General features: G+C 55.3%; 4 protein-coding genes across 14 annotated transcripts; 1 reads left to right on the forward strand and 3 right to left on the reverse strand.

Moving 5' to 3' along the window:
• Positions 1–1,509: 1,509 nt before the first annotated feature.
• On the reverse strand, positions 1,510–5,863 carry PANX3 (pannexin 3). 7 transcript variants are annotated; one of them, XM_040534358.1, is made up of 7 exons: positions 5,122–5,863; positions 5,006–5,031; positions 4,619–4,780; positions 3,688–3,830; positions 3,285–3,499; positions 2,519–3,162; positions 1,510–1,686 (listed from the first exon to the last, which is right to left on the reverse strand). In XM_040534358.1, the coding sequence occupies exons 1-7, from the start codon at positions 5,181–5,183 to the stop codon at positions 1,625–1,627; spliced, it is 1,314 nt and encodes a 437-aa protein (XP_040390292.1). In that variant the 5' UTR covers positions 5,184–5,863; the 3' UTR covers positions 1,510–1,624. The 7 variants fall into 7 exon arrangements, with proteins under 7 accessions (XP_040390292.1, XP_040390290.1, XP_040390288.1 ...); XM_040534356.1 differs by having other exon boundaries at positions 4,619–4,870; XM_040534354.1 differs by having other exon boundaries at positions 4,619–5,031.
• Positions 5,864–6,001: 138 nt separating this feature from the next.
• Positions 6,002–8,685, reverse strand: RPUSD4 (RNA pseudouridine synthase D4). The gene is made up of 7 exons (XM_040534366.1): positions 8,617–8,685; positions 8,359–8,512; positions 7,591–7,792; positions 7,267–7,360; positions 7,038–7,188; positions 6,675–6,772; positions 6,002–6,544 (listed from the first exon to the last, which is right to left on the reverse strand). Exons 3-7 carry the CDS (start codon positions 7,737–7,739, stop codon positions 6,347–6,349), a joined length of 690 nt encoding a protein of 229 aa, XP_040390300.1. The 5' UTR covers positions 7,740–7,792; positions 8,359–8,512; positions 8,617–8,685; the 3' UTR covers positions 6,002–6,346.
• Positions 8,686–8,747: 62 nt separating this feature from the next.
• Positions 8,748–14,696, forward strand: HYLS1 (HYLS1 centriolar and ciliogenesis associated). Of its 4 annotated transcripts, XR_005814257.1 has the most exons (4): positions 8,748–9,023; positions 9,716–9,797; positions 12,059–12,183; positions 12,294–12,430. XR_005814257.1 is itself a non-coding variant. In XM_040534363.1 (3 exons), the coding sequence occupies exons 2-3, from the start codon at positions 9,750–9,752 to the stop codon at positions 14,314–14,316; spliced, it is 885 nt and encodes a 294-aa protein (XP_040390297.1). In that variant the 5' UTR covers positions 8,779–9,023; positions 9,716–9,749; the 3' UTR covers positions 14,317–14,696. The 4 variants fall into 4 exon arrangements, 3 of the variants coding, with proteins under 3 accessions (XP_040390297.1, XP_040390299.1, XP_040390298.1); XM_040534363.1 differs by lacking the exons at positions 12,059–12,183; positions 12,294–12,430 and adding an exon at positions 13,480–14,696 and having other exon boundaries at positions 8,779–9,023; XM_040534365.1 differs by lacking the exons at positions 8,748–9,023; positions 12,059–12,183; positions 12,294–12,430 and adding exons at positions 9,198–9,296; positions 13,480–14,696 and having other exon boundaries at positions 9,714–9,797.
• Positions 9,046–12,405, reverse strand: PUS3 (pseudouridine synthase 3). Of its 2 annotated transcripts, none has more exons than XM_040534361.1 (4): positions 12,019–12,405; positions 10,288–10,856; positions 9,714–9,894; positions 9,046–9,297 (listed from the first exon to the last, which is right to left on the reverse strand). In XM_040534361.1, the coding sequence occupies exons 1-4, from the start codon at positions 12,403–12,405 to the stop codon at positions 9,130–9,132; spliced, it is 1,305 nt and encodes a 434-aa protein (XP_040390295.1). In that variant the 3' UTR covers positions 9,046–9,129. The 2 variants fall into 2 exon arrangements, with proteins under 2 accessions (XP_040390295.1, XP_040390294.1); XM_040534360.1 differs by having other exon boundaries at positions 9,235–9,579; positions 9,704–9,894.
• Positions 14,697–25,736: the final 11,040 nt, after the last annotated feature.

Genomic DNA, 25,736 nt, shown 5'->3' on the forward strand with positions numbered 1-25,736 from the left:
CTCCACTGTTCTCCTCTCATCCACCAAGTTCATTGTAAAAAAGCTATCAGGCTGCTTAGGCACAATTTTCCCATTTGTAAATTCCCTGCTGATTAGCGATGATCACCTTCCTGTCCTCCATGCATCTGAGAATAGTTTTCAGCATTAGTTGGCTCCATGAGCTTCCCAGGGACTGAGAAGAGTGACTGGCCTGTAGTTCCGCCCATAGTGACCCCGACCCTCACATCTCCAACTAATCCTTCCTCATTTGTTAATACCAGGTCCAGCAGCACAACTCTCCTTGTTGGCTTCTCCACCACCTGTGTCAAAAAGTTGTCATCAGTGCACTGCTGGAACCTCCTGAACTCCGTACCTAGCTATGTGGTCTTCCCAGCAGATTTCAGGGTGGTTGAAGTGCCCCAGGAGAACCAGGGTTTGTGACTGAGAGGTTACTTCCAGCTGTCTTAAGGCTTCATTTACCTCCTCTTCCTGATCAGGTGGCCCGTAGCAAACACCCACAACTGTATAAGGCATGGTAGCCTGCCCTTTAATCCTTACCCATAAGCTTGCAACTCGCTCTTCTTCCACCCCTAGGCAGAGCTCCAAGTGAGAGCTGCAGCTCCTGCCCCAGAGCATCCTGGCCACGCACGCCCAGTGCGGCTTCATGCCTCCACCCTACACCTCTAAATTTAGCTGGAGGCATTGCAGTGTCACAAGCACCAAGCTGCTCCTGCAAGCCTGTTCCTCCTGGCATCATCTGCTCTGACACACTTGTCTTTAAGCGGTTTTTGTTTCTTTCTCTTTTCCCTCCCCCTTTTTCTTTGGCTTTTGGAGACCTGGAGGAAACCTGGGTCACAGGGATGGCACTTCTCCATTGCTGCAGTCCCCACCGAGCTGCCAAAAGCTGCCTGGTCCTGGCAAAGGGCTCTGTGTTCCAGCAGAAAGGCTCCCTTCCACTCCAGGAGCATCCCAGTCCCTGCAGCTCCTCTTTCCCTTCCCTTCCCACCCACCTTCCGGCCCTTCCTCTGCTGTAGCAGTGCTGGGTGGCCCCCAAGCCCCACTGCCCCCCCCCAACGTGCCAGGAGTCATTCTAGGAAGGATTTCACCCCCCTGCAGGACGATTTCCCTATAGGGCTGAGAGCACAGGGCACATCCCATCAGGTAAAGGGGCAGAGATATAGCCAAGGGCTCCTGTTTCACACATCTCTTTGTGACAGGAGTGTCTGCTGCAGAGGATGTCCTAGTTAGTAACAAGGGAATGGCTAGGGGGTTCTTGGGTCCTCTCCCCCCCCATCCAATCATATCACTTAAACCCTCATTTCCCACTCCTGCTGTGACATCAGGACAAATTCTCATGGAAGCAGCACTACAGCACGCAGCACTCAGATGTCTGAGAGTTACTGCACTGTTCTGTGTTTTGGCCCTTTTTGGCTGGAGAGGTGGGGAGGATCCAACCCCAGCACAATGGAAAGGGAGACAGACAGGTGAGCTCAGCCCGGCTGCCAGTGCCATATTACAGAGGCCTTCACACCTGTATCAAAACCTGAGTTTAATGTACACAACCAATGCTGCTACCATCAAAGAGGATGGAAGTGGATCCCAACAAAGCGACCAGGCTTAGATCCAGAAGCTGCTGGGGCCAGGCTCAGGCAGAGCCGAAGGAGTCACGGGTAGCTTTTCCCTTTGCTTCCACTCCAGGCTTCATTTCTGGATAGGGCAGGGAAAAAGAGGAAGAATTCAGTACCTGGGCATTTGAGCCACCTCACACCAGCATCCTGGGCTTTCTCCACCAGCTAGACCCAGAGCTGGTTGTGCCAGCCCTGCAGTTGCCATGCCAACAACGATGCTAAATACAGCTCAATGTCTCTTTCTTTCCATATTTATTCATTTTAAAACCACAGACCTCAGACTGCATATTCAGGGTCAGGAAAGGAGCGGAGGCATCCTGGCTCCCACCCTGCCAGGGGTGAGCTGTTTTGCAGAGCCCAGAAATCACTGTGAGCTACTCCAGGACATGGCAAAGGAGGTGCCCCCCCACCTCCCCACAAAATCTAAGCACGTGGTAGAGGAAGCGTTGGTGCTTTGGGAGCCTGTCCACCACCCACAACCGTGGTAACACAAGAATAATACACCAGCACCCCAAAATTTAAGGCTAAGCCCCCACCCATCAATAGGCTGGGCTGTCATCTTCCTCAAAAATGAGGACCCTCCCAGTCCCCCAGTTTGCCCAGAGCCTGGGTTTAAGCTCTGCAGTTTTCTCAGCAAAACTGTTCCTATAGCAACCCCTGCCTACGCGTGGGCTTGTGGTAGCATCACGGCCCTGGCTGCCAAACCAGTCCCTGGACATGAAAGGGGAGAGAAAGCCATCAGCCCCCTCAGTGACCCCTGCAGCACCCCAACCCTCGCCCAAAAAGCTTTAAGGTCTTGGCAAAAGGTTAAGGTACAGAGCGGACAGGTTCAGCCTCATCCACAAGGTAGGATGTGATGGCGTGGGTGCTGAGAAGACCGCAAAGAGGTCATCTCTACCCCAAAGACCTACCTATGGCCTCGCCATTGGCCACGGGCACACAAGCCTGGTATTTTGGCTTGGTGGCCTCCAGCCCAGCCAGCAGGGTCATGAAGTCAACAACGGTATCGATGTCCTGCTTGTCAGCAGTGGCCTCCCGCAAGGCGCTGACAGCATTGAGGCGGCTGAAGGATGTCAGCTCGGAGATGTTGGCCCGGAGGAAGAGAAGGATGATGTTGAGGTCATTGATGGGGCAGGTGAGCATCTTGCGGCTGAGAAGGTCAAAGGCAGGCAGCATCTCATAGACAGAGAGGAGCCCTTTGTCCCACTGGCAGAGCTGCAGAGCATTGTAGATGACTACAGGCATAAGGAGGACATAGACACCACCAACCGTGAGGCTGATGAGCTGGAAGACAGAGAAGAAGACCAGCTTGCAAGGGATGAGCGGGGGGACATGGGACTCAGCTTGAAGCAGTCCTGTTTTGATGGAGCAGCTGAACTCATCCTGAAAGAAGATGTTGAGATGGAGAAAGACCAGGTAGAGGCAAGTGGCAGCCAAGAACAAGAGCAGGAGAAGGTTCCTCAGGAGGTAGATGATGACCAGGGAGTGGGAGTGCTGCTTGCAGGCAAGGTAGCGCTCCAGCAGTGGGAACTCGAAGTACCTCTCCTGGCGAGCCCTGGAAAGAGAGTGGTGAGTTGAAGCCACCCCACTGCTTCACTGAAGCCACCCTGAGTGAGGATGTGGCCCAAATGCAGCACAGAGGGGCTAAAGAAGCACGTCCCCATCCCACCATCTCACCTCTCGTATTCCTCCCAAAACTGTTCTGGCTCAGTGCTAGACTGCTGGACCTTCCTCATGTGCTGTACCAGGCGTACAGAGCGGTTGTAGGACTTATCCAGCTCGTCGATGATGAAGAGGAGATCGGAGTGAAGGGCAGGGGTGGCTGCGTAGCGCCACAGCAGGTAGGGCAGGTACATGAGCACTGCCACCACCAGCAGCGAGTACGGGAAGACCTGGGTGGAGAAGACCACCCCCAGGTTAGAGAAATCGTCTTAGAGTATCCCCAGGGTAGGGGGATTTTAGGGGGGCTGAGGTGCTGGACTACTTTGCTCCTGCAAGATCCGTGCCCACTGACATCATGGTGAGAGCCGGTAGTGCCCAGACGCCATCTTGGTGGTCCCATCCTGGCCCACCGACATACCTTGAGAACCCAAAGGGACTTGGTGACAGCATGTCCTTCCGCATCAAAGCCGTGGTGGAGGAGTGAGTCCCAGCAAGCCGTGTCAGCATAGGCAGATTGCTTCCCCGTGAAGTTGGAGGGGGAGAAGCAGCTGATCTGCGAGCCTACAAAGGAGGAGAGGAGCTGAGCAGGTGGGACAGGGCTCTTTTTGAATGTCTCTTGTAAATGTCTGTCCCCACTGCATTTTCTGGCTGTCAGAGGGGCTTTACCATCACTTCCTGAACACTTCCCTTTGAGCACAGCCACGGGTTCATGGCAGCAATATTTAAGCCCAGCCAGAACCCAGCGTGAAACCAAACCCTGCAGCAGAACATTAGCCAAATCCTGTTCTGGCTTGAGGTTGAGAAACACCCAACAGCTCTACCAGTGAAGCCCTGCGTACTGCCATCACCAGCCCATCCCCGTCATCCAGGCAAGCACCAAGACACGGAGGCACCCTGGGACAGTAAAGCCCCCAGAGAGCACCATGGGGAACCCCGACACCCCACCAGCAACTCCTCTGAAACAACCCCGCTGTTGCAGTGGGAACACACAGGAGTGCTGTAAGCAGAGCAGCAGGTGAGGAGCGGAGCACAGACACACCAGCGCCTTTAAGATTGCTGGGGTTTTAGGATTGCTGTTTGTGCACTCTGATGGCTACCAGAAATTAGACGAAACAATACAACCCCATCAGATTGATCAAAACCAATTAAAACCCGCAATCAACTAATAGACCCGAGACAGAAAACCTGGAAATCCCGTTTTAGGGGATTTCAGCATTCTGTCTCAGGGCGTGCCCATGTGTGTGAAAACACCAAGCTTTTGCAGCACCCACCACCCCCATAGACCAAATCTGTCTCAGCAACAAAACGTGATCACTGGCTGGTGCAAACCCCCGTCCCCCACAGCTCACCAGCAGAGAACTCCCGGGCAAAGGCCAGAGAGACGAGGAAGAGGGGCAGCCCCACGGCGATGAACTTCAGCACGCGGTCACTCGGCAGCTCCAGACGCAAGCCCTTGGCACGGGAGCCACTGGGGTCCGGGAGGAGGGCATCTGAAAGCATGTACTCGGCGGCTGTGTGTGACAGGGACATTTTTCTATCTGGGACAGGACACGCCACAGGGAAATGGAAGTTGGTGCTGCTGCCTGGGGCTCTGGTGCTGTCTGAGGAGCAAACAGCGTGGCAAGTGATTTTGTATGTCTGAAGGTATCGCATGCCAAGCACTACCAGCCAGGCAGCTGTAAATGGCAGCTTAGACAGTGCGTTAAATTGACTGATAATTACAGGGGAAGCCTTTCCCTGGTGAGGATGCAAATAGCATGCCCTGAAATAGAAAAAAAAAAACCTTGCGCTCACGGCACCAAGGCCGGGAAGACAGCATTCCTGCCCAGCCACCGCTTGTCCCACTGCATACCAGATCTCCGTGGTTTTACTCCCCCCTCTCATAAGCAGATGTATTTCCAGCAGCACGTTCATGGGGTGTGGGACTCCCAAGCTATTTTTGCCTCCTGTAACAAGCAAGTATGGGGCATCACCCTACTGAAAAAGCCCCAGCCAGGTACGGAGTGGCCCCATAGGGTACAAAGAGCCCTTTCCAGCAATCCTGCACGGGCAGAGAGCTAGGGCTGCTGAAGGTCCTGCTGCCCAGTCCCAAGACTTGGGGACAGGCCAAGGGACAGTGGGAGCTGAGAAGATGTCAGTGGCTGCACTACTGATGCAGAGCACAGGCTGCGATTCCCTGCATGCCAGCTTTTTAACCTCTCCCTCTGTCACCCTCTCCAGCCTGGCACCACGGGACCAGCAGCCCACACAATCAGGGACAAGGCAGCAAGCTCCAGTGGGAGAGCAATGCAAGTAGAGGGATCTGGAAATAAGCAATATGGAAATCAGAAGGGGGGTGGTGGGACAGAAAAGAGAAGGGTAGAAAAGCTCCCCCACTCTGGCAGTACGGCTGCTGCCCAAAAAGCAGGCAGCCAAAGCCCTGTGCTGACAGCACCAAGCTGGGGGAGCCCTGGGCTGCTCAGCCAAGCCGAGGAGAGGGAGTCCCCACCATGCTGCAGCTCTGAACAGTCTCTCAACACAGTCTAAACTCACAGCTGCTGCCAAATTTCACTTTTGCTGCGTTTTCAGACAAAGGGAGTCTCCAAATCAGTGTGCCAGGATGATAGACGGCACAGAAAGGATGAGCCAGGGAGGCCCTGAACCAGGTGGGGTTGCACCCACATGGGCTCAAACCTGCCCAGGCACTGAGATCGTCCTGCCCTGCCCACAGAGAACCACACAACCTTCACCTCCGCAGGAGATGGGTCCTTTATTGTGCAGGGTCAAGTTCAAAACACAGACTGGGTGATGCCCAGTTTCTACCCAGCTTTATCAGCATGAACAAGAGGCTCCTGAGTGCACCTAGCCGCATTTCTGCTCTAAATCAGGCCTGGACTATGGGCAAAAGTGCACACGCTGAAGCCAGCAACGCTGTTACCCATCAGGTGAGGTTTCTCCCAAGCAGCAGAGACCGCAGACCACATCACACCGCTTGCTGCAAGGCAGACATCACTGCAGCAAGGCTGGATCCAGCACTACCATGTGCTAGAGGCACAGAGATGCACAGGACCAGTGCTGTCCTGCTGATGAGCCCCATCCTAGTTTTTATCAATGTCCAGCTCCAGCTTCCTCAATGTCCTGTGAAAGAAGACAGGTGGCTCACACACGAGGTCTATCCACTTGCCCCCACTGGCACCCAGCGGCAGGGAGAGGCGGCGGGCATGGAGGTGCAGCGGGAGGTGGCGAGCCTTGCTCTGCTCCAGCTTCAGCCTCCTCAGGGTGACTTCAGGAAGCTTCTGCAGGACAGAGAGTGGCATGAGGACATCCCTTCCACAATCCCACGTCAGCAGCCTGACCTCAAAACCCCAGCAGGTGCCACCAGGCAGCTGGTCTTTGCAACGCTGTGTGGCACAGTACCTGCCTTACCTGGGGTGCCAGCTTGCTCCAGTGTGAGTATTTGTGATCCCCCAGTATTGGGCACCCCAACCCATAGGCCAGGTGAACCCGGATCTGGTGCTTCACTCCTGAGATGAAGAGGGAGAAGAGGAGAAACATCACATCTGCCACAGTGGGCATCAGCTCTGCACTTGCCATCCATCCACCAGCATTCTTGCACCAGATAACCCTGTGCTGAGACCGCTGGCAGCAAACCGTTACTTCCCAGAGCCTTGGCCAAGCTCTATAGCTTGTTCCTACCTCCAGGACTGCTCCTGACTTCACAGAAAGCACAGTCAGGGTGACAAAGCAGCTGGGTGGCTGGCACGATGCAGAAACATGGCCAAACCTCACCTGTGATGGGCTGGAGCTCCAGCAGAGAGCAGGCAGATGAGCTAGCCAGAATGCAGTACCGTGTCACAGCGCTTTCAGCACTGCAATTCTTGCGAATTTTCAGCACCTTCCCATCCTCAGGAGACAGGCGGTAGTTTGGAGCCAGTGTCATCTGAACAATAACGAGAGGGTGAGCCCATAGGAAGGGGAAAAAAGCATTCAAACTGTGGCTGAGAGGATGCTCGCTCACCTTGTAGTGAGGCTGGTGGCTCCGCACCTCCTTCTCCACCATGGGGATTTCCACAATGCCCTCAGCAGGGTCGGGGTGCCCTACGCTAATTGCCCTGTGGAGGGAAAGCAGAGGTCTGTGGGGTGCAGCTCCAGCCCTTTGCACATCTAGGATAGGAACCCTCCCTCATCCCTCTTCCCAGGAGCCAGCCCTCTAATGGGGGACCCAAATACTCATGATCAAATACCCATCATTTCCACAGAGCCCCACTTTCCAACATCTGCACACTGGCAATTCTCCCTTTGCTCCTCGTCAAAGACTTTTTTCCTCTGAAACCATTCCTACCAGTATATCTTCTCCACCTGGCGAGTTTTGAAGAGGAGTCGGATCCTGTCTGCTGCCTCCTTGCTCCATGCCAGTACCATGACACCTGTGGTCTCTTTGTCCAGCCGATGACACAGGTGCAGAGGTTCAGCTCTCATGTTTTTCAGCATCTTGGCCAAAATTGGCAGCACATCAGCAACACAGTTCTTGATCCCAGGGCCACCTGCATAACCCACAGACAGCAAGACAATAAGGGCAGGTATTCACATCCTCGTCTAGCTTAAATTAACCCCACAAAGCAAGATGAATGGGCTGCAAAATATAGCGGGATTCTTCCCCTCTTAACAGTGATCAGTGAGAGAGGCAGCACTACATAATTCTTCTCCGAAACAAGCTGCTAAGGCAACTCAATTTGAGCCACGATCTAAAGATGGCAAACACCCCACACCTTTCCTTGGAGCTGAAAGGAAGAAGGGAAACCTCAGCACAAAAAGGACAGGGACAGAGGACCCCCCTGGCACCGTGAGGGGCATTGCTATTCTCCCGTTTGGTCAGATGGGAGAACCCCCAAGCCCAAGGCCCCTTCTGAACTCACTACGTGCTAAACCCAAAGCGACGACCCACACCGCGCGGGAAATACGCGAGGTATCCGCAGCCTCATAGCGTAACAGCTGCTAGCACGGCAGCAACGGCATTCGCTTTGGGGGTGTTTTCCACCACCTCCCAAGGCGCCGTTGCCCGTGAGGGGGACCCGCAGACGTCCCACCCGGCGGGACGGGCGCCCCTCACCGTGCACGGGGAGGCCGTAGGGCTTGTTGAGCACCACCACCTCCTCGTCCTGGTACACGGCTCCCTGCTTCAGCGCTCTGGCCAACACGTTGGGGTGCACCAGCTGCAGCGCGGCCAGCTCTCGGGCCCGTCTCCGCGCCGGGTTCCCGGACACCTGCGGGGGACGAGAGGCGGGCGGCGGGAGGACGGCTCCCGGCGGTCGCTGCCGGGCACCCCGCGGAGCGAGGGGAGCAGCGCCCCCGGCCCGCCCGCGCTCACCTCCCGCTGCTTCTTCTCCTCCTCCTCCTCCTGGCTCCGCCGCGCCCGCAGCCGCCCCGCCAGCCGCTCCGCCCCCGCCGCCCGCCCGCAGACGGAGCGCGCCGCCCGCCTCAGCGCCGCCGCCTGCCGCCGCCACAGCGCCCCGCCGCTCGCCGCCGCCATTTTCCCCTCCCTGCCTCCCTCCTTCCCCCTTCGCCCTCCCGGCCAATGGCGGCGGCGCGAAGGCGGTCCCTCAGCCTCCCCACCCAACGGGGAGAGGCGGAGGGAGACGAGCGACAAGGCGCACCGCCAATGGGAAAGGGCAGGGCAGCCCTCCCGTCCCGCCCCTTCGGCCGTTTGAAGGCGGGCGGCGGTTAGGGGCCGGTAACGGCCGCGGCGCAAGGACGGCAGCAGCTGAGGGGCGGCAGGTACTGGGCCGGGGGGGGGGGCGAACCGAACCGAACCGAACCCGTCCCGTCCCGTCCCGTCCCGTCCCGTCCCGTCTTCTACAGTGCATGGGGAGGCCCCGGTACTTCAAGGCCGGGGCTGCCACACCGCACGGGGGCTGCTCTGAAGAGGCCAAACCCCCCCCACCCCCCCGGCTCGTGCCCCTCCACAGGCCGCGACGCAGCAGCGCTTCACCCAAATTGACGGAAATTTATCAAACTCGCGAGGGGAAATGAGGAGAGAAAAATAAAAAAATAAAATAAAAAAAATGGCGAGCATCCCTTCAGGAGTCACCGCTTGGTGAGGCGAGCTCCGGGCCTCCCGTGGTGCGGAGCCGCTTGGCGGCCCGCTCGGCAGCCTGGCCGCGGCCCCTCCGCAGGCAGTGCTGGATGCGGGACTCCAGCCCCTCGCACCTGGGCCGCTCTAGTAAGGGCTTGTATGCGCGGGCTTTGACGCCCTCCATGAAGCTGCTGGCCTGGTTTTGCACTGGAGGCTTCAGATCTCCCCAAAGGACGCTAGTAGTGACATCCCCTGGGCCTGCAACACAAGTGAAGAAATAGCAATGCTTTCAAACATCTGTTTGATTATCCCCTTGTTTAGTGTTTTTTTTTTTTTTAAACCTGTTAATCCTATCCCTATATCATTTCTGCCATCTTTTTACCTTTCCCTGCAGCCACTGGAGCAGCATCCAGGCCTTGTAACATGTTATGCAGCACTTGAGTTTTGACTGCGTGGCTGGCCCAGAGCTGCTGCAGGTGGGTAACGTTGAATTCCTGTACCTCCCGGTCATAGATCCACTGAATGTTCTCAAACTCACAGTCATACAGGACCAGGGGAAACTCCACGGCCATGCTAGGGAAAAGGAGAGAAGGTGTTACAAACAGATGGCCAAGGGTTTGGAGGCATCCTAGAGAGGGCCTGCGATAAAAAAGGATCACAGCGCTAATGCAACAGCACAACAGCCAGCTCTTTCTGCTAACAACAGTGCTGCCTCTCACAAAACTGCTTTTCTGAGTTGTTTTTTACCAAATGCCTAGGGCTAAAACCACCAATAACTTGTCTAAGAGTAAAGCAGTAACAAGAAAAGGGGATCTTTAATGCTATCTTACAGAGAGGCCACTGGCAGCTTGCTTCCTTCCTGTACAAGATGGCTTTGCAGGCTGGCAGAAGAGGGCTTTGCCCACAGTGCTTTGCACACAGTGGTCTCTGAGAAGCAGCCTGGGAGGTTTCCTGAGCTGTCCATACCTGTACTGTGGTTTTCGGGGGTTCTTCTCTACATCCAGCAGCTCGTCAATGATCTCTGGGCTCTCCATCCTCTGTCCGATCAGGAAGAGGATGGCCATCATGCAGCGCACTTGGTGGTAGAGGAATGCCTGTCCCGTCACCTCGAACTGGCATAGTCGAAAAGGGTCCCGCAGCCCAGCTTCAGCTCCCCTGTCCACCCACATCACCTGGGCGCTGAGAATTGTTCTCTGGAAGTTGATCACACCGTTGGCCACGTCCATTTTACATAGGTTACGGAAATCATGTGTCCCCACGTACCTCTGGGCGGCGGCGTGCATGAGGGCCACGTCCAGGTCCGCGCAGGGAAAGAAGTAGCGGTAGGTCCTCCTGAGGCAGCTGAACCGGGCGCTGAAGTCAGGCTCCACGGGGGACCAGGCCAGCACGCGGATATCTGGTGGGAGCACCCTGTTCAGAATATGGGTGTAGCGGAGCTCTTCCTCTGATTTACTGTTTTTCCCTTCTGAGTCTTCCTTGCAACCATTTAGTTTCTTCCCCTCTGAGAGGTTTGAGCGGAGATCTAGGGAAATCACCTGCAAAATTGGGAAAACTGGGATTAGGTAGTGGATGGGTGTACTTGGCATGTAAAGCCAAGCCTTCCTACACCTCTGCCTTACATTTTGGTAGAAATTCAGGATCTCCTACAGAGGAAGGTATCTTAAATCGGTCTGTCTTACCACTCCTTCCTGTGGGTAAAACTGCAAGCGCCTCTACTAAGCTTCCTACCAGATGCTACAGATTCCTTTAATAAAACAGAGCAACTTGCAAACTGCCTACACAGCATGGTCTCTAAATGGCTTCAGTTTTAATCAGTCTGCAAGATACCCATGTGCTTTTTTTTTTTTTTTTTTTTTTTTTTTTTACTCCTCCCGCCTCCCTCCCCCCCCCCCAAACTGGAGATCATGACTTGAACCCACTAACAGTTCAACTCGCTGAGAAACCTAGCATGGGAACAGGTGAATTAACACTTGCAGGTTTGTGAGCACATCAAGCAGCCCATGCAGAGGTGGTCCATGCCTTTATTTCATGTGGCTTGCTTTGTGACCTAGAGCAGATGAGTGACGCAGGTTAAAACCATCCCAGCAAGGCAAAAGCTAAGCACAATCTGCTCTCGGAGCACAAGCAGGAGGAGGAAGAGGAGGAAAGCAAAGCCACCCTAAAGCTCTGATGGCAGCGTGAGGAGGCTGCGCGTTCCTGATGGCTCCCTGCCACCATGTGGGCCAGCTGCTCCCCTCCCTCCAGCTCCCACTCCCACGCTCCCTTCCGCTGGCTGCAGCTCTCCTCAGACCCTTCTGCACGGGAATTCAGCTTTCTCACTCTGTGGGAAGCCATCCAGTTATTATTTTTGCTGTGTTAGTGAGTTAACTCAGCTGAGAGGGGTCTGCCAAGCATTGCAATTGGCACAGGAAGAGCAACATGTGCATGCGGGGAAGAAGGGGCATCTCCCCTTTTTGGCAGTGCTGAGCTGTTCTGGTAGCTGCCCTGGCTCAGGAAATGGCAGCCTAAAGTGCATTTCATCCTCCCCTGGAAAAAAAAACAGCACTAATAATCTATTAGTGTCTGAAAAAGTTCTTTAAAAACAAATCCAACCTGCACTGCCATGTAGTGAGCACCGGGCTCATCACCATTCATCACTAATCCCACAGAATCTCCATCCCGAGCTCCCCACACTGGAGCTTGTAAATCCATCCTGACCTGCCCAAAGGCACTGACTCCTTTGTCTGTCCGCCCGCAGCGGTGATAGTTGGAGGTCTGTCTGTCATCTACCAGCCGCGTCTTCTTCAAGGCTTCGAACAACTTCTCTTCGATTGTGTTGCTGGTATTCTCCTGGCTGGCAAAGCCTTGGTACCCCCAGCCAAGGTAAGCAATCTTCAGTGCCACGTGCCTGCGGCCGTAGGCGCTGAAATCAAATGGCCGCTGCTGCTGCTTCCTGGGTTTCCTGGAGGCTGAAACTGTGTCTTTTGCCGCAGTGCCCTCCTTGCCCTCCAACAGCTTCTCCTGCAGTCGCTTCACCTCCTCCTCCAAGTCCTGCACCCTCTTCAGGAGCTGCTCTCGATCAGTAGCCCCACTCCCATCTGCCATAGTGAGTGCGTCCCTTGGAGTTTTAGTTGGTGGCTGGTAGCTCCTCAGGTCCTGCAGAGAAAGGAGAAAATCTGTGTTTCTGCCTTTTTGTGCAGTTTTTACTACACAAGTGCCTGTAGGCTTTCTGTAAAGGAATTATTACCTGCACAATGATTCTTTTGCCTCTTTTTCGTCATTCAGCGTTCCTAGCAGCATGTGGGAACAGTCAAGGGGCTTGGCTGGGGCAATTTTATCTTACTCGAGGCTCCAAATCTCTTTGGCACTTTTAATCACTTGTCTTCCTCCAGCCACTGCTGTCAGACCAGCTCTGCTCCAGCAGCCCAGCACGGCAGCAGCACATTCCCACATTTCCTGTGCAAAGCTGTCACGGAGCGGTTCCCGTTCTCGCCGTGTGCTCAGCTAGCATCAACACTTCAGACAGCCTGCTAACAGCTACCAGTCATCTCGCAGCACCATCTGCTCTAACATTTCATAATGGCATTGCTGCTACACGATTGAAATTTGCATTTCCAACGCTGTTTAACGGCATAAAGATAGCCCCAAACCTGCACACTGACTGTGAACAGTGTCCACATCCCTACAGCAGCCAGTCTTGAGGCTTACCTCAACCAGACCCCCACACAACTCAGCCTGGAGCTCTGCCTTCAGGCTGTGATGGTCAACATCTAAACGAACATCTTTTCCTCATCTGTGGAAATAGAACACCCTTTCTTTGATGTCCCTAGATTTAATCACAACTAGGTATGGTGTTTTTGAAAGAGCACAGTGGTTTGCATAAAGGGAGAGTCATTAATACCTCTGACAAGGCTTACAGCCACAGAGCGAAGTGAATCTGCCCTGTGTTTTGTCCAATCTCACACTGATACTTCATATGCAATGCCACAGTTTTCAGTAGAGTTGTATATAGTTATATAGAGACTCCTCTGTGTAACCGGAGCTTAGATCGACACACACAAACCTGAGAAGCTTCAGGGTGGCCAAGAGTCAGAGACAGCTTTCTCAGAGTCCCTTTCTACATGCCTTCATCCAACCTGGATGCACTGCAAGACGGTAACTGCAAGTTTATTTTTGCAGGATCCACCCAGCCCAGCAGAAACCATGGAGAACACACGGGGAGCAGACCGGTATAGATGGGTCACTCTGAGCGATGAGGAGCAGCAAGGCAGCAGTGAGAGCTGGAGAGCACCCCCCCGCTGTGACCCCTACACTACGGCCACGGGGCTGAAGCCAGCCCTTCCTACATTTGCAGAGCCCGCCGCCGCACCGTGGTCCCCTGGGAGCTCAAGGAGGCTGGCAATGAAGAGGAAGGTGCTGAGGCGGAGACCCGATGGAGGAGTTGAGGTCTCCGATGAGTCGGTCATCAGCACATGGGAGACCAGCGATGAGGTCTGGAGCCTGAGACAGAAAATGTGTCAGCTGAGCACTGGCCCAGAAGACAGCCTTTCTGAGGGGGAAATCGAGACAAGCAGCAGCTCCCTTGAAGAGTCCTTCCTGGAGCCTTACTGTCACCGACAGACCCCTGGGGACGGTCCCCCCTTTCTTCTCAGGGTCCTCCAGGGCTCTCCCACCTCTCAGTACACGGCCACAACAGGACCACCCAAGTCCTTCATTTCGCCAAGGTTAGAAGCGCTGGGCCGAAACCGTGGCAAAACCGATCGGGTTGCCAAATACTTTGAATACAAGCGAGAGTGGGAGAGGTTCCATGTGCCAGGCGAGGACCAGCGGAAGGACCTGCGCTGGGGCATTCGGGAGCAGATGCTCAACCGGCCTGGCCTCCCCAGCAGGCCGCAGCGCACCTGCGTCCCCAATGCCTACACGGTGCCCACGGAGAAGAAGAGAGCTGCCCTGCGCTGGGAGGTGCGCTGGGACCTGGCCAACGGCCTCATCCCCCGAAAAAGCACCTTTCTCTGAAGTCCCGCAGCGCCCACGCTCTATTCACGGATGTTTTCTCCTCCTCCAGCTCCTCAACAACTCTGAAAATCTCCTTTGTGTTCATACAAGTGTGTTGGTTATGATGTACAACTTTACCCAGCTCCTCAGGTTATGGGGCTATGAACATCTCTGCTTCCCTATTACATCATGCAAGGCTTCATTTGGAGTAACTATCAGAAGGTACAGGAAGCAGACAGGGTGAACCCACTCAAATTACAAGACTTTCATGCTCTAGAGAACAAACAATAAAATGAGGCTTGTGATTTTTGCATTGAATTGGGGCAGTTCCCCTGAATCGGTTGCTGTGTGAGCTGTTTTATTTAAGGCGTCTTGGCAATATGCTTCTTTAATAAAGCGTGTGAGAAGATTCTGTTATAGCTGGGTGGATTAATTAGAGAGACCACGTGGCGCAGGATTCTCCGAAAGCTCACGGCGAGCGCGTATCGTCCCAGGCGTACCCTTGCACCGCCAAAATCGAAGCTCCCCCCCCCCCCCCTTTTTTTTTACCCTCATTTTAACAACGACCTCCAGGGCGCGCGTTCAGAGCCCCTCCCGCGCGCTCGCGCCCGCCGATTGCGGAGCGGAGGCACCAAGAGCAAGGCCGAGCCCCCGCTCCTCGGCGGCGGGGCCGCGGCTGCCTCCTCCCGGCGCTGCCCGCCCCCCACGGCCCCCCGCCCGCGCCCGCCCTAGGGCCGCCCCTACCTGCGCCGCTGCCTCTATCGGTGCCGGTGCCGGTGCCGGTGCCCCGGAAGCGCCCGCCCGGGGTCAGCCGCCCCGCCCGCCCCGTGAATGTGCACGAGAACGGAATATTCATGAAGCTCCCTCCCGGGGGCGGGGCTGACACCGGGCTGGATTTAAAACCCAGAAATCCCAACCCAGTTGAAGTCCAGCCGAGGACTGGAAAGTCCTTTGCATTTCTTCTCCCCACCCCCCACTCTCACCCCCTCATTTTTTTTTTTTTGTCCTCTTTGTTGGCCTTTTTTCCTGGTCCAGGACCGTCTGGTATTCCAGAAGGAGGCAGAGCTGGCTCTGTCCCCAAAAGGGTTTTATTTACCCTGATTCATCCCAGCCCTTTCATTATTCACCAAAAGGGTGGCACACACCTCAGCAGCTGCCCACCCTTCCCATTCTGCAAAGGACACATGAAAATCTACAAACCAACCTGACTTTCCATTTTGATTGTATTTTCACCCTGCACTGGGCTGAGACAAGGGCTGGGGCCAACCAGGGGCCCAGGCACAGCTGAGGCATGACTTAGGGCTCGCCATGAGGCTGAGGGCTCCATGGCCATGAACCCCAAAGCGAGGACATTGCCACCTGACCCTTACTCGGACCAGATGTGCATCTGACCTGTTGCCACAACCCTTCTGTGGTTAGGGTCTGGTCAGGGCACCACAACCCAAGCTGCACCACCACAAGCTGGCTGCGGCGTTGCAGTCCGGCTGTGTTATTGCAACCCAGATGCGTGGCTGTGATCCAGCTGTGCCACCCCATTCCAGCCATGCACTTGCATTACAGCAATGCTCCTGTGATCCAGATGTGCTGTCACAAGCCAGATGTGCTGGTGCAATCCAGCTGTGCATTTGCAATCGCCTATCTATGCCATTTTAACCCAGACATCCAGCTGTGATCCAGCTACGGCACTGATCCAGCAGTGACAGCGCAGTCCAGCCATGTCACTGCAATCCAGCTGTGCTTCTGTGATCCAGCTGTCCTGCTTCGATCCTTCCATGTCATTGCCACCCAGATGTGCTGTTGTCACCCAGCTGTGCCACTGCACTACTGCTCCATCCTGCTCTGGTGCAGCACGGCACAGAGGGTCCTTGGGGTGCCACTGGTGCACCCTCAGTAAGTTTGCAGATGACACCAAGCTAAGTGCGTGTGTCGATCTGCTCGAGGGCAGGAAGGCTCTGCAGGAGGATCTGGATAGGCTGGAGCGATGGGCTGAGGTCAACTGTATGAAGTTCAACAAGGCCAAGTGCCGGGTCCTGCACCTGGGGCGCAACAACCCCAAGCAGAGTTACAGGCTGGGAGATGAGTGGTTGGAAAGCTGCCTGGCCGAGAAGGACCTGGGAGTATTGGTTGATAGTCGGCTGAATATGAGCCAGCAGTGTGCTCAGGTGGCCAAGAAGGCCAACAGCATCCTGGCTTGTATCAGAAGCAGCGTGGCCAGCAGGGCTAGGAAGGTGATCGTCCCCCTGTACTCGGCTCTGGTGAGGCCGCACCTCGAGTGCTGTGTTCAGTTTTGGGCCCCTCGCTACAGGAAGGACATGGAGGTGCTCGAGCGAGTCCAGAGAAGGGCGACGAGGCTGGTGAGGGGTCTGGAGAACAAGTCTTACGAGGAGCGGCTGAGGGAGCTGGGCTTGTTCAGCCTGGAGAAGAGGAGGCTCAGGGGCGACCTTATCGCTCTCTACAGTTACCTTAAAGGAGGCTGTAGTGAGGTGGGGATTGGTCTGTTCTCCCACGTGCCTGGTGACAGGACGAGGGGGAATGGGCGAAAGTTGCGACAGGGGAGTTTTAGGTTGGATGTTAGGAAGTACTTCTTTACCGAAAGGGTTATTAAGCATTGGAACGGGCTGCCCAGGGAGGTGGTGGAGTCACCATCCCTGGAGGTCTTTAAAAGACGTTTAGATGTAGAGCTTAGCGATATGGTTTAGTGGAGTGCTTAGTGTTAGGTCGGAGGTTGGACTCGATGATCTTGAGGTCTCTTCCAACCTAGAAATCTGTGTCTGTGTCTGTGTCTGGATGACAGGGGACTGTGGCAAGGGAATGGCCACCACTGCCACCCAGCTCCCTGTCACCCTGCAGGGGGAGAGAAGAAGCAGTGTGGGGACAGTGACACAGCACGTTGGGGGAGACAGAGGATGCTCATTAATTTCTGTCTAAGCAGTGCACATAGCTGCCAGCAGCTGATAGCGAAGTGGGCAGCAAGTCGAGGGGATGAGGGTGTTTGGTTGGGGATAAGGATGGTCGGGACAGACAGTGATGCTCAGGAGGGATGAGAAGGTTCGGAATGGCCAAAGACAGCTACTAGGGATGAGGGTGTTAAGGAAGGCGGAGGAGCCTGAGGACAAAGACAGCTGGGAGAGCTGAAGATGGTGGGGAAGGATGAGAGTGCTCAGGAGGTGCGAGGAACCTGGGGACAACATTAGTTGGGGAAGACAAGGATGCTGGGGAGGGCAAAGACACAGGAGAGGAGGGACACACACTTGCCTTGGTGCCACTCACCCTCTGCACAGGGCTTTTGCTAGTGGAAAGCTCATTTTGGGGGAAAAAAATGAAAAAAGCTGGATTTTACCTCAGCCAAGGGGACTCTGGCATTGCCACTGTGCTCCTGTCCCTCCTGCCCTTGGCAAGGGTACAAGGCCCTGAGCCCCGTGGCCCAGGAGCTGCCCCCTGCCAGTAAAAGGATTTGTTTCAGCATCCAGCCCCAGAGCTGCCCCCCCTGCTGGCAGAAGATGATTCAGGGGCACACAGGAGGCTGGAGGTGCTTTGCTCACACCTGCAGCCTCTGTTGGCATCCTTGAGCCTGAAGCAGAGGCTGTCAACAGCCGCAGTCAGAGCCCGGGCGGAGCTGGCATCAAGAAGGAAGGAGGCCTCAGAGGAGCTCTCCAGGCTGCAGCAGGCGCTGTCCAAAATCCACCCCCACTCACCTCTGCCTGTCACGGGGGTGCTGAGCACTCGGTCCAGCTCTGAGTAAGGACACAGCCTGTGAGACATCTCCCTGGTGTCCCCTAGGTGTCCTCCCCCTTCTCCAGTGCCCCATACCCACCTTGCTCGCAGATGCAGTTCTGGAGTACTGGCAGAGGGGTGCTGGGCTCGGGAACCCCAGGGTTCCCCCTGTGAAGGTCGCTGCAGCTGGGGAACATCACGGGGCAGAGGCTCGGTGGCTCCGAGGACAGGGCTGTCAGGGCTGGGCACCCACAGGTGCTGAGCCCCTTGCCCCCCGCACCCCAGGCTGTCAGTTCCCTGGTCCCTGCTGCCTGCAGAGGGGGTCTGGTGGCACTGAGGGGGACCAAGGGGGGAGGGGGGGTGTCCTGTGGCTTCAGGGAGACCTAGGCATGAGGTGGGGATCTCAGGCATCCTTTCACGTTCCACAGGATGGGGCAGGTGCAACATTCTGGGAGTGGGCACCTGGAGGCAAGCCTGACACTCTGGGAAATGGGCACCTAGGGCTGGTGACAGAGGTGATCCTCTTGTACTCTGCTGCTGCTCACCGGGGCGGCATGGCAGGGGTGGAAGCCCCATCACCTCCTGCTTGTGCTGAAACCTGGGCGGCTTCTCGCTGCTGCCTCAGCACCCTGCAGGCCCAGTAGCCCCAGTGTGCAGCCTGGATTCCTCTCGCTGTCCCATTTGCAGGGTCGAGCTGCTCCGGGGGGAACACGCAAACTGGTGGGAGGAGGTCTTAGTCCCCGCCTCCCCCGGGGTGCTGGGGCTGGCCGCCAGGTAACTCGGGTGAGGTTTCACAGGGGATCCGCAGAGCCCCGGGGCCGACGGCTGCCGCCAGCCCCTCCCCGCGCTGCTTCGGGCCGAAATCCCCCCGCTTTGGGCGCGGGGGCCGCCCGGAGGCCGCTCGCCTCGCGACGCGTCTCTGGCCGCCCCCGCAGCCGCAGCGCCGCCCGCCCGCTCCCCGCCTCGGCGCCCTCGTCCTCCTCGGCCCCCCCGGCGGCGGAGCTCTCCGGGGGAGAGGCGAGGCCGGAGGCCGGGCTCCCCTCGAAGCCGCTCGGCGGCCGCGGGCCGGGGCCGGAGCCGGGGGCCGCTGGCCCGGCCCTCCCGGAACGGCCCCGAGCGGGCGGCCCCGGGGCTCGAACCGGCGGCGTCCCCGCCGGGAGGGGCGGAAGGGGCGGGAGGAGGCCCCGCCCCGCGCCGCCGCCAGGGGGCGCTGCCCGGCGCCGCCCCTCCCCTCCTCCCGCCGCGCCCGCGCAGAAGCCGCCCGGGGCCCGACGTGCGCGGCGGCGGCGTGGGCGGGGCGAGCGGGAGGGCCCGGCCCTCAGGCCCCGCCCCCAGCCCCGGCCCTCAGGCCCCGCCCCCCGCCCCGGCCGTCAGGCCCCGCCCCCCAGCCCCGGCCCTCAGGCCCCGCCCCCCGCCCCGGCCGTCAGGCCCCGCCCCCAGCCCCGCCCCTCAGGCCCCGGCCCCGGCCCTCAGGCCCCACCCTCAGGCCCCGCCCCTCAGGCCCCGCCCCCAACCCGTGCCATGAGGCACCGCCCCCAGCCCCGCCCCCAGCCCCTCCCCTCAGGCCCCGCCCCTCAGGCCCCGCCCCCAACCCGTGCCATGAGGCACCGCCCCCAGCCCCGCCCCCAGCCCCTCCCCTCAGGCCCCGCCCCTCAGGCCCCGCCCCCAGCCCCCCCCCCCGCGTGCCGGGGGCCGGGCCCGGAGCCGAGCGCGCTGCGAGGCCGGGCGGGGGGCGGCGGAGCCTCGCGGCGGTGCCGCTGCCCCGAAGCCCGACGGGCCCCGGCGGAGCGTTCGGAGCTGCCTCGGCGGGCGGCTCCGCGGCTCCGGGGCTCGGCTCGTCCCGCGGGGTCGGGCTGGTTTGGCAGCCAGCTGCGGTAAAACGGAATCGGAAATGCTATTGATAATTGCCGGGGAGTTGTTGCCGCTCCTGCGCCGGAGCCCCCGGAGATTTATCACTTACTTGTGATAAATAAATGCCACAGCAGGTGAGCAGGATGCCTACAAGAAGCAGCTTCAGTAACTCCCAGGTGCTCACTGAGGTTAAAGACAAAGGATGGCAAGGGGGTGTCTCAGAGAAGCGACACTCTTCTGTCTTTCCTGTCCCCACCAAGGGGATGGACAAGGCCCTGAGAGCCCTGGCCCGAGGCCTGTCCCCCACCAGCCTGTGGCCACCTGGGTAAAAAAAGGTCCCAGGGCCACCTCCCTCCTGGCCGGAGGTGATGCAGGAGGTCTGGGGGTGCTGCACTCACACCTGCAGCCTCCATGGGCATCCTCGAGGCCGAAGCAGAGGCTGCTGATGGCCATGGCCAGAGCTGGGGTGAAGCTGACATTGAGCACAGGCCTGGCAATGAGCAGGTGACAGAGGTGTGGGGCCTGCACTTTGCTGCTGCTCACTGGGGTGGCACAGCAGCAGTGACACCACACAGACAAGGACAGGACTCGGGGTGGCACAGCCCATCCAGAAGGGGCACCTCTGGGGTGCCCTCAAAGCACAGAATTCCTGTGTGCGCTGCGGCCTGAGTCACGGCACTGACTCAGTCACACCAAAGGTCAGCCATGACAGACTGCAGCTTGGACATTTCTCCCACCCCGTGGATCTCCAGTGACATCACAGACCCACACGGAGAGAAAGGGAGCAAGGTGTTGACCAAACTCAGGGCCGAGGAGGTCTAATGTGGTCTAATGAGTGATGACTGGTGGGATAATTACTTTTTGGCCTTTTGGCCAGGCTCCTCTACATGCTGCTCAGGAAGCTATCGGCCATTGCTGCTGTCCTGGTTTTGACTGGGATAGAGTTATTTTCCTTCTTAAAATAAAGTTCCTATCTCCTTCCTAAAATAGAGTTCCTAACTAAGTTAGTTTCCTTCCTAAAATACAGTTATTTTCCTTACTTGTAGCTGGTGTGGTTCTGCATTTTGGATTTAGGATGAGAACAATGCTGATAACACTCCGATGTTTCAGTTGTTGCAGAGCAATGCTTACACTAGGTGACACCTGAACACACTGCTCAGTCATATCTTGCCTTCTACTCCAAGACCTATTCCACAGAGCTGCGCCACGACAGGGCTGTCCCCAGCACCTATCACAGCACTTCGGTTAGGCCCAAGTGCCAGACCTGGAGTTCACTCCTGTTGAGTTTTATCAGGCTCCTGTCAGGCCAGTCCTTCCACCTGACTTGGTTACCATGAAGTGCTTCCCTCTTTGGTGTCATCTACAAAGGTGGTGAGAGTTGTCTCCCCTGGGTGCCCCATTTGTCATTGCTTTCCAGCAAGGGAACAACCCATTCACCAATACTCTTTCAGCCTGATCATCCAAATGGTGTTTTTCCTGTCTGGTTTTCCATCCAGCCACCAGAACCTGGGTACAAGAACATTGTATTGCTGAGTCCAGCAAAGGGCCATAGAGATGATAAAGCATCTTGTATGTGAGGAAATGTTGAGAGAGCTGCAATTGATCAGTCTGGAGAATAGGAGGCCCAGGGGTGGATCTCGACAACGTATTGAAATACCTGATGGGACGGTGCAAAGAGGACAAAGCCAGGCTCTTTTCAGTGGCGCCTAGTGCCAGGACAAGAGGCAGTGGGCACATTGGAACATGAGAGGTTCTGCTTGAGTAAGCACTTCTGTACTGTGCAAGTGACCAAGCACTAGAACAGGTTGCCCAGAGAGGTTCTGGAGTCTCCCTTCTTGGTGATCTTCAAAAGCTGTCCGGACATGGTCCTGGGCAACCTACTCTGGGTGGCCCTCCTGGAGCTCTGGGTGACCTCCAGAGGTCCCCTCCAACCTCAACCATTGTGTGCTTTTGTGAGCACTCTTTGCTGTGTGACCTACATCTAGGAACAATAGGGAGGACCCAGGTGTTCAGCAGCCCCCAGGAGGAGGAATCTGGACTCCTGGAGAGGAGCTGGATGTCTGGGTGTTGTAGGTGAATGGGGGGTGACATTCTCTGTTTTTAATATTTGTTAATGTGTTTTTTAATGTTTGTGTATATGTTTGCTACTGTCTACATGTTTTTTAATGAGCTTGTTAATATGTTTGCTATTAAGCCCATTAATAATTTTATGAATACGTTTTCAAAATGCTGTTAATATATGACAGAATCATAGAATAGCCTGTATTGGAAGGGACCTTTAACGACCATCCAGTTCCAACCCACCTGCCATTGGCAGGGACACCTCCCACTAGACCAGGTTGCTCAAAGCCCTTCAACAACTTCTCTGAACAACCTGTTCCAGTGTCTTACTGTCCTCTGAGTGAAGAATTTCATCCTAACCTCTAATCTAAATCTCCCCTCTTTTAGTTTAAAACCATTCCCCTTTGTCCTATCTGCCTGAGTCAAAATCTGCCCAAGATGGAGTCACTCTCCATCTTTTGTAAGCTCCCTTTAAGTATTGAAAAGTTGCAGTGAGGTCTCCCTGGAGCCTCCTCTTCTTCAGGCTGAACATCCCCCGCTCTCTCAGCCTTTCTTCATAGGAGAGGTGCTCCCACCCTCTGATCATCTTGGTGATCATCTTTGTCTCCCTGTGTTACCATAAAAGTTGGTCAAAGAAACTCTCTAAGACTCAGTTTGGAGTGTAAATTCAAAGATAAGTGCATACCATGAGTTCCTCACCTATTCTTTACAGGTACATCCTCCAGGCCTAGGTTATTTCGCCCTCTCTCCCCCATCCTGGGATACAATTCTCTATGGTCTTACAGATAAGGTTGACTAATTAGTGAGTAAGGTAGCATCAGACATACAAAGTTTCTAGTCTTCCTTCTATCTAACTAAACATAGTAATATATTTCAAATTTGGTTCTACTATTCTATCAGGGAGAGAACTACAGAGTCCTTCTGACTCGGTATTATCTGCTTTCTCCAAGGTTTCCTTGTTTTCTTCAACTTAAGATGACAGGATGGGGGAGAGAATTGGAAAGGTAAAAGTGCAAGAACTCATGAGTTGAGACAAAGAGAGTTTACTATGTAAAGCAAAAGTTGTACATGCAAGCAAAGCAAAACCAGGAATTCATTCACTACTCCCCATCAGCAGGCAGGTGTTCAGCCACTGCCAGGAAAGCAGGGCTTATCATACATAATAGTTTCTTGGGAAGACAAATGCCATCACTCCAAATGTCCTCCCCTTCTTCCTTCTTTACCCCAGCCTTCATTGCTGAGCATGATACCATATGGTATGGCACATCCTTTTGGCCTGTTGGGGTCAGCTGTCCTGCCTCTGTCCCCTCCCAGCTTCTTGTGCACCCTCAGCCTCCTCGCTGGCAGGGCAGCACGAGAAGCTGAAAAGTCCTTGGCTCTGTGTGAGCATGGCTGCGCAGCAACTGGAACGTTGGTGTGTTAGCAGCATCATTCTCATCCTAAATCCAAAACACAGCACTGTGTGAGCCTCTACAAAGAAAATTAACTCTGTCTCAGCCATAACCATGACATAAGGGTATGTAGGAGAGTCTGTCTACTCCTTTAAGGGTACCTGGTCAAGGATCTTTTGCCACGGCAACAAGGGGAAGAAAGGGATGCAGTGATGGGAACCAAATCTGATCAGTCACACTAATTTATGAGAGCATGTGAGAATGTAGGAATGTTTATTCAAGCAGGGTTATCTGATGGAGAACTTCTAAGCTGGGAGATAATGACAAGAAACAGACCTCTCAGTCACACTAATGGACAGGCTAACAAGCTGCAGGCACCACTTCCAAGAGAGATGAACCTTGCAACTGATAAGATGTGAACCCAGGGGCCCTAAACTGGGAGGGTGCAGAAACTGCAGAGCTTGGAAAAACCATGAGGAGTGAGCAGAGAGAAGGGGGAACTGGAAGAACAAACAGGCGGAATAGATAAAAAAGGGTATAAAAGGGCTCGTCACTTGTAAATAAAAGGCCTGTCAGTACACTTGTCTGGCCAAGCCCTGTGGGAGGGGAGATGAGGAGGCAGCATTGCCCTCTGTAGCAGTGAGAAGCTGGAGTGTGTGGAGGTCTGTGTGGGGGTGAATGAGGAGCTGACACAGAGCTGATGGGTCAGGATTACAGGGAGGGCAGGGACAGGGGACATTTTAGTAGGGTTCTGCTAGAGGCCATCTAATCAGGAAGACCAAGCAGGTGAGGCCCTCTGCAGACAGATAGAAGCAGCCTCACATTCACAAATCTTGGTTCTCATGGGGACTTCAACTGCACCAATATCTGTTGGAGGGACAGCACAGCAGGGCACAGGCAATCCAGGAGGTTCTTTCTCATAGGGATAGAGGAGCCAAAGAGCAGAGGTGCTATGCTGGACCTCATTCTCGCCACCAAGGAGGGGCTAGTGGGGAATGTGAAGCTTAAGGGCAGCCTTGACTGCAGTCACCATGAAATGGTGAAATTTTGTACTCAGAGGGCAGCGAAAAGGGAGCACAGCAAGCTCTCTACAGCGGCCTTTGGGAGAGCAGACTTTGCCTTCTTCAGGGATCTGCTTGGTAGAGTACCACAGGACAAAGCCCCGAAGGGAAGAGGAGCTCCAGAATGGTTAATATTCAAGGATCGTTTCCTCCAACCTCAGGAGTGATGCATCCCAACAAAGAGGAAATCAGGCAAAAAATGCCAGGAGACCTGCATGGATGAACAAGGAGCTTCTGTCCAAACTCAAGCAGAAAAATGAGGCCTACAAAGGGTGGAAGCAAGGACAAATAGCCTGGGAAGAATATAGAGAAGCTGTCTGAGCAGCCAGGGATAAGGTTAGGAAAGCCAAAGCCTGGTTAGAATTAAATTTGGCCAGGGACATCAAAGGCAAAAAGGAAAAAAACAAAGAGTTCTATAGGTACATTGGTGATAAAATGAAGACTAGGGAAATTGTGGGCCTTCTCCAGAAGGAAATGGGACACCTGGTTACGTGGGATACGAAGAAGGCTGAGGTACTCAATGACTTTTTTGCCTCACTTTTCACTGGCAAAAGCTCTAGCCACATAGCCTAAGTCCCAGAAGGCAAAAGCAGGGACTGGAAGAATGAAGAACCACACAGTATAGGAGAAGATCAGGTTCAAGATCATCTAAGGAACCTGAAGGTACATAAGTCAATCAAACATGATGAGGTGCATCCACATGGCCTGAGGGAAATGGTAGATGAATTTGTTAAACCACTGTCCATCATATTTGAGAAGTTGTGGCAGTCTGGTGAAATTCACAGTGACTGGAAGAGGGGAAACATAACCCTCCTTTTTAAAAATGGAAAAAGTAAGATCTGGGGAACTACAGGCTAGTCAATCTCACCTCTGTGCCTGGCAAGATCATGGAACAGATCGTCCTGGATGCTATGCTAAGGCACATGGAAAACGGAGAGGCTACTGGGAACAGCCAGCATGGCTTCACTAAGGGTAAATCATGCTTGACAAATCTCATGGCCTTCCATGATGGGTTTACAGCACTGCTGTATAAGGGAAGAACAACTGATGTCATCCATCCAGATTTGTGCAAAGCATTTGACACTGTCCCCCATGATCTCTAAATTGGAGAGACATAGATATGACGGATGGACCACTTCGTGGGTAAAGAATTGGCTGGATGGTCACATTCAAAGAGTTGTGGTCAACGGCTTAATGTCCAGGTGGAGACCAGTAACGAGCAGTGTTCCTCAGGGGTTGGTATTGGGACTGGAGCTCTTTTAACATCTTTGTCAGTGACATGGACAGTGGGATCAAGTGCACCCTCAGCATGTTTGCCAATGACACCTAGCTGTGTGGTGTTGTCGACATGCTGGAGGGAAGG

Source organism: Cygnus olor, chromosome 22 (genome assembly GCF_009769625.2).
Source record: "Cygnus olor isolate bCygOlo1 chromosome 22, bCygOlo1.pri.v2, whole genome shotgun sequence".
Taxonomy (NCBI): Eukaryota; Metazoa; Chordata; class Aves; order Anseriformes; family Anatidae; genus Cygnus; species Cygnus olor.

Excerpts from the sequence above, each read along its gene's own strand:
- HYLS1 (XM_040534363.1), top strand. The coding sequence starts at position 9,750 with ATGCAGCACTTGAGTTTTGACTGCGTGGCTGGCCCAGAGCTGCTGCAG. Across the intron at positions 9,798-13,479 it reads CTGGCCCAGAGCTGCTGCAG|GATCCACCCAGCCCAGCAGA; the intron begins GTGGGTAACGTT and ends TTATTTTTGCAG.
- PANX3 (XM_040534359.1), bottom strand. The coding sequence starts at position 5,183 with ATGAACGTGCTGCTGGAAATACATCTGCTTATGAGAGGGGGGAGTAAA. Across the intron at positions 3,831-4,618 it reads TGCCCGGGAGTTCTCTGCTG|GCTCGCAGATCAGCTGCTTC; the intron begins GTGAGCTGTGGG and ends CCTCCTTTGTAG. Across the intron at positions 3,500-3,687 it reads AGTCCCTTTGGGTTCTCAAG|GTCTTCCCGTACTCGCTGCT; the intron begins GTATGTCGGTGG and ends TTCTCCACCCAG.
- PUS3 (XM_040534360.1), bottom strand. The coding sequence starts at position 12,405 with ATGGCAGATGGGAGTGGGGCTACTGATCGAGAGCAGCTCCTGAAGAGG. Across the intron at positions 10,857-12,018 it reads GAGTCAGTGCCTTTGGGCAG|GTGATTTCCCTAGATCTCCG; the intron begins GTCAGGATGGAT and ends CCAATTTTGCAG. Across the intron at positions 9,580-9,703 it reads TCCAGTGGCTGCAGGGAAAG|GCCCAGGGGATGTCACTACT; the intron begins GTAAAAAGATGG and ends CTTGTGTTGCAG.
- RPUSD4 (XM_040534366.1), bottom strand. The coding sequence starts at position 7,739 with ATGCTGAAAAACATGAGAGCTGAACCTCTGCACCTGTGTCATCGGCTG. Across the intron at positions 7,361-7,590 it reads CAGGTGGAGAAGATATACTG|GGCAATTAGCGTAGGGCACC; the intron begins GTAGGAATGGTT and ends TTCCCTCCACAG. Across the intron at positions 7,189-7,266 it reads GCCACCAGCCTCACTACAAG|ATGACACTGGCTCCAAACTA; the intron begins GTGAGCGAGCAT and ends GTTATTGTTCAG.